Source organism: Siphateles boraxobius, unplaced genomic scaffold (assembly GCF_051911475.1).
Source record: "Siphateles boraxobius isolate OS27281-9 unplaced genomic scaffold, OSU_SipBor_1 130, whole genome shotgun sequence".
NCBI lineage: Eukaryota > Metazoa > Chordata > Actinopteri > Cypriniformes > Leuciscidae > Siphateles > Siphateles boraxobius.
This window is the reverse complement of record NW_027508734.1, coordinates 17,936,366-17,945,579: the sequence shown is the minus strand read 5'-3', so window position 1 is coordinate 17,945,579 and position 9,214 is coordinate 17,936,366. Positions and strand designations below refer to the sequence as shown.

The 9,214-nt window shown below is 39.7% G+C and overlaps 1 protein-coding gene across 1 annotated transcript; it reads right to left on the bottom strand.

Moving 5' to 3' along the window:
* Positions 1 to 813: 813 nt before the first annotated feature.
* vgf (VGF nerve growth factor inducible) lies at positions 814 to 6,653 on the bottom strand. Its single transcript, XM_077227278.1, has 2 exons — positions 6,426 to 6,653; positions 814 to 4,523 (listed from the first exon to the last, which is right to left on the bottom strand). The coding sequence occupies exon 2, from the start codon at positions 4,500 to 4,502 to the stop codon at positions 2,556 to 2,558; it is 1,947 nt and encodes a 648-aa protein (XP_077083393.1). The 5' UTR covers positions 4,503 to 4,523; positions 6,426 to 6,653; the 3' UTR covers positions 814 to 2,555.
* Positions 6,654 to 9,214: the final 2,561 nt, after the last annotated feature.

Sequence of the window (9,214 nt, the reverse complement as noted above, 5' to 3'; positions counted from 1 at the left end):
TTTGGTTACCGACATTCTTCAAAATATCTTCTTTTGCGTTTAGCAGAAGAAAGAAATTTATACAGGTTTGAAACAACTTGAGGGTGAGTATGACAGAATTTTCTTTTTTTAAGTGAACTATTCCTTTAAGTGTATTTACACGAATAAAAAGCGAACCTCACTCCTAAACATGTCTCATGTGGTGTAAAAGCGAGGCGTCTCTCCCTATAACAACCTTCCTTGCTGAAGGTCTTTGATTGCACGCAGCAGTCTTAGTGGGACTACTAATAAGCTCAGTCTCTCATTAGTCAAGACCCCTGCCCTGCTTGCTTTAGTTAGCATACACTTTTCCTTTCAAAATTCCCTTCGAAAAACAGTAAATCTGTCCTCCGGTCTTATTTTAATGTCCCTTTGTCTCTTAATAATGTGTGCATGCACATACGTGTCTATATTTGCTCATACGGCATATCAAAGCTAAGAGAAAATTCGACCTGGCATGCAATTAAGGAGACGATATGTGGCATTGATTGGCTCTGGGGCTCACACAGTTTGTTGGGCTAATTGCTGATCAAATGAGCTCATTGGAGATATCATCTTTGAAAGACTTTCACACTAAGACCCTGAATGTTCATGTTTAACTTCCTTTTGGTAATGTTTGTGCATGCTTTTCTTGTTTTTATAAGATGGAAAAGGTAAGCCAAAACTTTAATTGTAGCAATTTATGCTAAGGTAAATTTGAGCCTGCTGTAGGAGGTAAGTGTGTAAACAAACGAATGAGATATGTGCAAATCTCACAACCGTGTTCCCTTCGAGAAGGAATTAAAAAAACAATCGTAATAAAAAATAGTCAAGTTTATTTATTTCTCTCTCTGTAGCAAAACTAGTCATCAACATGCGGTTATTTACATCCAGCAAACGCATGTTTATTATGTTACGTACAAGATACATCTAGAAAGGACATAAACATTTTTTCCTCACACAAGACTCAATGGCATTTTTACTTGGATACACTAGTCATTTTTTTTTTTGCTTTTTTCAATGCTCTTAATGTCTTTAAAGAAGCAACACATTCTAGATGCAAGTTTACAGTAACGTGCAGAAATTTTACTCCTCCACTGGTTCAGTTATCCTCATCCATTTTCCCCTAGCTTCCATCTGTCAGTCTTTCAAATCATTTAAAGAAAATTAGAACGGTGTATGCCTACCCCTTTCGTTTGAATATTATTTCTTTCTTTTTTTTAGGTTGACAGGCACCTTTTGGTACATTTTATTCATCTCATTTTGGACTATTTCAGCCAGATTAATCTTTTATTTTTGGAAAATATGGTTTAATGATTTTTATTTAAATTTTCACTTAATTAACATTAACATTGATATTTAGTAGATCTAGATTGATTAATTCCCATGCAAATCATTTAAATGAATAGATTGTCTATGCTATTTGGATTGAGCTCTCATTGGCCCAGTGATTGATTTAGGTAAGATGTAACTGGCCTAGGGGCAAAATAATCCATTAACATTTGACACATTTAAAACCACAAACATGAAATAATTTTTGAATTTTCTTATATATATATATTTGTTTTATTTGTAAAAGCCAGTTTTATTTGGTCACAGCCAGTCTGTGACCAAAAATGCTGTTCATCTGAAAAGGGGAAGAGAGTGTCTTAAGGCAATTAAAAGTTGTATTCAAAACAGCTTCTATGAAATAATACATTTGTTTCTTAGAAATTGTTGGAATGTATGAATGTCTTTTGCACCAACTTTCTATCTTTTTTGCGTAAAAAAAACAATGGTATAAACACATTGAAGGAAAAATTCAAAATGCAGACAGCGATAAGAAACTAATTCTATGTACAAGACTTCGAGTGTGTCCTCTGGTTCACAAGGGAACGCACAAATGGTAAATGCTCAAGCAGAATACTTTGATGTACAAGTAAGACTTAATACATTTGGTGAATTGAATTAACAAAATGTATATTTCCACCATTATGGCACTGTGATTGTTTATCATTTCTGTATGAATGAATCTGTGTTTGCGCTCTTTAAAGGTGCAATTAGAATTTTTTTTTTTTTTGCTATCCCTCTAGGATTAATGATATTGACCACTGGGATTTGAAATTTCCAAAATATACAAAACAAAATAAGAAAAGATAAATAAGACTTGGATAATGGAGTTGCTTCCATAATAATGGCAAACCTTTCAAGATTCTATCTTGAATGTCTTTGTAAAGAATGAAAACATGGTGAGTCATGCTATCCGGTAACTGCTCCTTGAATGTTGGGTATTTGAGATGTGCCCTTTCCTCTCACCAATCCAGTAGCTTTGCTGGTCAGTCTCTCCAGGGAGCAGGGGGAGAGGGGAGGATGGAAGATGTGGTTAGATGGACAAGAAGATCCTATTTGTGTTCTTTCTTGGGGGTAAACTTTATATCTGAAGCAAATAAGTGAGTGTGAAGAAATTGATTTAAGTAAAATAAACCAGAACATGATAGCTTGGCAATGAACAGTCTTTAAGTTGTTCCCTTTCACTTTCTTTTTTCCCCTCCGCCTCCTCATCGCTCTATCCCCCCTGTTCACTGAAACATCCGGGGATGTTTCATGAAGACCCTCTCAATGAAGTTCTGCAGCTCCTCATCACTGTCCTGTGGCGGCTGCCTTAGCGGACTGTAGTAATCATCTTCCCTGGTGACTACAGGAGCTCGGGCTGGGTAATAAAAGGATGGCCAACGACGTGGAGGTGACCGGGGTTTAGGCATAGGTACGTCTTTGAAAGTCCGAGGGTGAGGGAAGTAGAGATTCCGCTGGAAGCCTGGTTGCGCTTTTTGACGAGACTGCGCCCAGTGACGCGACTTCCGTCTGGGGGAGTAATTAAAATCATAGTCCAGTGAGTTTCCCAGGACATCATTGAGGGAGAAGGAGGGCTTGGAATAGTAGCGGGATTTTGGTTTTTGAGGCGGGATGTAGATGGGGTAATACCCTCTGTAGGGTTTTTGATAGAACTTGTAGGAAGGGTAGGTACGAAAGGGCCACTGCTGCCTCGTCCAAATGTCTTGCTTGCTGGGCTTGACCGAGGCCCTGTCTTTGAACCAGGCTTTTAATGGGTTCGTGTTCGGTTGAGGAGGCTTTGAGGGAGGAGGTTTACGTAACAGAGTAGAAGGTGCAACAGGGGCTGGAGGCGGCATGAGAGGACGTTGCCATGGGAGATTTTCAGGAGCATCTTTTTTCTTCTTTTTCTCCACATCGTTAATAATGTCCACCACATCATCAGCAGGAAGATGCAGCTTGCTTGAGATCTCAATCAGCTTATCAATGGTCTGTGGGTCAATGTCATCATCATCATCACTAGTGTCCTCATCAGAGCGCTTATCTTCTGCACCATTGTTGTCTTGGTACTTTTTCTTGTCCTGTTTCACAATGTATTTCAGGAGCATGTCAGATGCAATGTCTGCAAGCTTTTCCTCCTCCACCTTGGCTCTTTGTGCTTCTGCTGCCTGCCTGCGTACCTCCTCTTGCTCTGCTTTGGCCTGAGTTTCCTCTTCTTCAGGGCTCAGCTGTTCTTCGTCATCCTGATCTTCCTCATCTTCTTCTTCTGGGTCAGTAAGGTTATTGGTAAAGTCATCCATGAAGTTGCCTCCTCTTTGTAAAGGCTGAATTTTGTTCTTCACTTGTTCGATTTGCAACTTTAGCTTCTTCTTGGACAGGGCTAGGTCATTGCCTTTAGCTTTAGACTTGATCTCATTGTTCATGAGGCCATTACGGTCCAGGTAATCAAAATACTCCCCACGGCTTCCCCTCTGGCCTGTGGAAGTGTCACGCTCTCTCTTAGTGGCTGTGCTGTAGCTCTGCAGTTCCTCTAACACAGTCTCCAGATTCTTCACTTCCTCTGGACTCAGCTGCTCTTCCTCGTCCCCCAGTTCTCCTCTCTCTGGCTCCTGCCTCTCCTCCTCCTTGATCACCTCCTCTTTTGTGGCCCCCTCCTGTGGAGCCACCTGCTCTTTTAATGGTACCTTCTGACTAGTGGTGTGGCTTGTCACTTTCTCTGTAAGCCGCTCCTCTTCCTCAACCCTTTTCATCTCTTCTTCCTCCTCTCTTTCTTTCTCGTCTTTTCCCGGTGCTGCAGCAGCTGCCATGACCAGCTCCAGCTCTTTGTGACTATCTCTGTCTCTGTCTGCACCCTGAAAATCCTTCTGCTTTTCCACTTCCATTCCCTCCTCTTCTCGTTCACTCATCTTTTCCTTCTGAGGTTGGTTAAGGGCCTCAAGAAGGACTGCTGCAAGGGTTCTAGGATCCACGTCTTTGAAAAGCTCATCTTCTTTGTTTTCATTATGTAGCGAGCCCTTTTCCTCTGATGGTTGAGTATATTGACTCTGTTGCTGAGCAGAGGAGGGTGCTGCATAGTTTTCACTTACTGTGTTGCTAGCTGCTGTCACTGGACTGAAGGTTGCAGGCTTGACTGTGAGACTAAATAACACGAACAGGAAAATGACGGAAACATTTAAAGTTTGTTGGCACCAGCTCATGACCGCACGTACGTGTTGAACCTGAAAGACAGAAAAAGTGCATAAATGGTCAAAGCTCAAATCTGTTGTTAATAACAAATCTGTTACAAAAGCCCTTCAAAATTGATCTCAAGGTGACCAAAAACAACTGTTTTCTGTGCTTTATAGTTATATTGAGTTTTTGATATACCTATGTCATAAAAATTGTTGAATAAATGAGCTTGAGTAAAAACAGTCATGTGCATCGCTCAGAATTAAGATTTTTCTCAGGTAAAATGGTGGACACACATTCACTTTGCAGACTGCCTGAATGCAACACTCACTGTACATTACATACAAAAAATTGTATGAATGACTTATAATTGATACCTGAGAGAATTTCATGAATTGTTCATTCCTGTAATGGAAGAACTGATGACAATATATACTTTAGTAGGCTAAATAATTAATTTTTCCTTGTCAAATCCACTGAGGATTTTTCTATTGTGAAGATATCTAACAAAGCATATTTATATATTCCACAAACATGGTTTAATCATAGGAGGGAGGATATTTTGTTAAGCTATAATTGATGTGTTATTGCCTGCTGCTTAGCTGATTTTGCAAAGGCGTTGTAATTGGCTCTGCGGCTTGAGCTGGTGCGGTTCGTGAGGACTCTAAAGCGCTGTGTGCATGTGATTGCTCGCACACGCGGCGCGGTGGTAATAATGTATAGGAGGAAAAGCGCCTTAGCAGGGAGCCCTTCCGATGCGTGGGAGGTTAATGAGCAAGCAATACAAGGATGATCTGAAAGTCTCAGTATGACCATGGAACGCAAGTTAGAGCTCCAAAAAACAAACAAATAAGAGTATTTCTCACTCATATGGAAAAAACACTCCATGAAATTTGGATTTGTGCCAACTGGCTCACGATGCATGGGTTTACTCTTCTAAAGTTTGACAGCTGCGTGGCATGCATTAAAAAACTAAAGTCTGTAGCTCCTCTCAAATTTGAAAAGATCAACTTTTTGGTCTTATTAGAATCGTGTATCCACGATATAACAACAGCTCTAACAGTAACACCCTAGTCCACTGCCTTAAATGACCTAGACATCTGGGGAGGTCTCGTCAACAAAGAACGCAAGTAATCCAGCTCTAAGACGCCTTCTAGTAGGCCTATAATCTTCTACTTTGAGACTATTAGATTTAAGATTTAAACGTCTTCTATCACAAATTGAACCTAATCAACAACAATTAAAAAGACAAAACAGATAGGCTAATGAATGTCCTGCTGTTGAATTTTGTCAACATAAGTAGCTAGGCTACTTATAAGTATGTAAAATACGTCCAATTGGACCCCAGCAGGCAAAAGCCAACGCATGCAAAAGCAAAACAACATGTTTTTATGTCAGTGTGTCTCGTGCGCTTTTTTGATTGGACTCGACGTAGGCTAGTTATTTTGGGTATCTAATGCTATGGTGATGAGAAAGATGATGGAAGAATGAGCAAGGGCGTGGTAATAATTATTATTGGAGATGTGCCATTGATCATACCCGTTACCTTCATCATTAATTATAAAAGTCATCATTGCAATAATCAGTATCACTAAAGTGTTTTTTAATAAGTTTCATGCCTTCCTTCACAAATTATTGTTATAACCTACTTTTACTTTCTACATTGCTGAATTTTTTCATCAGTTCCCCCTTTTTATATAAAGAGTTAAAAATGGATATAGCCTATTTTAGAATACATTTTTATTACACATACCTAACATTTCTGTGTTCTTTTATTCCATCAAATAATGTAGTCCAATTTTTTTTTACATGTAAACTAATAAAGCAAAATCTTGATGTCTCAGTTTGCGTTTTTAATTTATGCTTCTTCTGTCTAAATTATTATATACTTATTTTCCCACGCCCTCTGCATTACTGTTCCCTGTTACTATAAAAAGAAAGCCGGGACTTACCGGGAATCCTGTCAGGGGCAGCGCAGTCCGACGCACTTATTGTGTCCTCTTCAAACTTTGTATTTAAGTTAAGTTAGTCTCGCGATTTACGTATATGAATCCACTTCAACAATACATGCTTTGTTTGAATGTTGCTTTCAAACGAAATATCGTTTGTGTAAGCCGTATGGTTGGCTATTCTTGCACGGCGCTATTGGGATATTTTCAGTACCACGGTCAGCTCTCCGTGTTTTTATTTCGGCCCCACTGCGCCCATGTGACTGCACGTCACTCTAGCTCATTGACGTCACTGACTCTCTCCATTGATAAGAATTTTGTTGCTGATCGAACTCCGAGTCTCGCTACGCTGCAGTGCCCAGATGAATGGAAGGAAACAGGATGAATGAAATACTACTTTTTTTCCGCCGAATAGAGAGGGCTAGACAACACGGGGAGCGCGAGACCGGTCCCTTCCAAGATGCAGCTGCAGACTAACAAACGCAACACAAAGGAACCAACAATCCTCATCACGATGTACATTGCCTCATTAACAAAACGCATAAATGCAATTACACCATAAAATGCCCAAAGGAAACAGCTGGCGCTTGAATCGTCAGTGCATGCAAAATGAATGCGTATTATAGGTTTTGTCTGATCTGGATTTTTTACATTAGCGAGTAGGCTAATGTGCCTCTTCCATATCCAGGTCGTGACATTATGTTAAAGGATGTTTTGATGAGTATTTGAAATGCACCCCCCCCCCCCCCTTATCAGTCAAAATGGAAAATAAATCTAAAAATAAAAACGTAATGCATCCAACATGCAAATTACAGTGAGACGACAGGTTATGTATTTTATCTTAACATATTTGATCGAATATGCCAATTTCATCTTGCATGAGTATTTAACCTGCAGAGGACAATTACGTTGATTTAATGTAAAGTTATGTTGTTCCGTATTTTAAGATTCCTTCAATAAATGTCAGAGTGATCTTAATTATAGCCTTGGAATAAAAAAGCAATTAGTTTCATTTTGTACAGGAATGCTCATGGTTTGCTTGAAACCTTGTAGTGTGTTAGAGAGTTTGATACTCCGTATTCTGCAACCAGATCATTTTGAAATCATTCTCTTTTGTCAGCATTAGTTTTCATTGACCCATCATCTTTTGTCCACATTGTAGGCTATTTCTTTCTTATCTATTTGAACGAACTGGCAACTTAAATTTAGAAAGGAAAATACACCCAAATAAGAACAATGTCATTATTAATCACCTTTAATTAACTATTTTTGGAGCTGTTAGGGACTGACATCCTCGTTTTTTTCCGTACAAATAAAGTTATGGTAACTGAGGCTGTCAGTCCCTCACATCCACAACATCTCCTTTTGGAATAAACAAAAGTCAAGTTTGGCACGAGGGTGCAAATGATGAAGCAATTGTTGAATATTTTAGGCAACTTTGGACATTGTAGGCTATCTACATGTATTAACAAAGAACAAGGTGGTGCAATTATTGTTATTTATTAATTTTTCATTTTTTAAGCTGCTTGTTTCCTGGTAGACCATATATATTTATTTTAAAATTTAAATGGTTTATTAAGTGTCATATTGTGCATAACACCAGTGAAACTGACTTACAGGGCTAGTGATCCTAACCGACTCTCTGGGAATGTATGGCGCGTATCAACAGCAGGGATCAAGCAGGACGAGTTGCACAGGTAATTAGTGCACTTATCCACGTGCCTAAAGAATGTAGAAATCCAACGGTTTCAAAAGTTTGTCCAAAACTCTTTTCATGGAATCTCAAGCGTTCCCATTGTTAGACCAAGGGCAAGCTCATTCACAAAACACTGATGATCCTGGCACTGGCCTTAGTTACCATTGCCTTTTTTTTGTTCATTAGGCTACGTCGGGTTCTTTTGGCTCACTGTAATGGTGCTATTGCTAAGGGCTATTAGTTAAATTATTTTACACGTGCTTAAACCTCCTTCCTTACTTGTGTAATTAAAGAACCGTTTATATCGATCTAAATCTTAATGCCATTTCTACCTCTACAGTTTTGCTCATTAATAGACTACAGTATACTGTAATGCGGAAAAGCAGTCTCGAAGGTCGTTTGCCTCGTAGCTCGTATAGCCTAGCCTACCTGGCTAAGTGACGAGACGATAGCCTAATGGATGTTTTCTATTAGGAAAGTTAAGGGAAACCGGCCATGTGAATTCTATCAAAAATCTATAGGCTAGTGTTAAACATGAACGAATTGGATTAGCTCATGGTGAGAATGAGTTGACAGAGGCTTTACATGGCTGTCAGAGAAGATAGTGTTTCTGAAACCAACTGTCTGTTTACGTTAACTTCACCCAGAGGACGTCGACTGTCTCACATGAGAGGGCGACAGAAGAGTGTACGTTCTGCCTTGGAGAATTAACAGCACTCTGTTGACAAATGACCTATCCTACGAAGATCTCTTGACGCCGAAAGAGAAATTCTTCCACCTCCATCATTTCCGCCCTGTGCTGCGTGCGTCTCAGAGAGGGAAACGCCGCGTTGGCGTTCTTTACAAACTGATCGTTTGTTCTCCCGGCTCTGACTGGGAATTAATGAGGCGGCATCCACCGTATCTTCGTCTTCCCCCAGATGAATCTCTCTCTCTCTACAGCAAGCATAATTTCAACACTCGAAGCCTTCCATAGGCGCTTTTAAAAAATAAATCCTTTTATAATCAATTCAGAGTCAGACAACTAACCGTGGGAGGGATGCCCTTAGATTGGATATGTGACAGAGGCTTCCTGCCCACGCTTACGTACAAACAA

Coding starts and splice junctions, on each gene's coding strand:
- vgf (XM_077227278.1), bottom strand. CDS start 4,502: ATGAGCTGGTGCCAACAAACTTTAAATGTTTCCGTCATTTTCCTGTTC.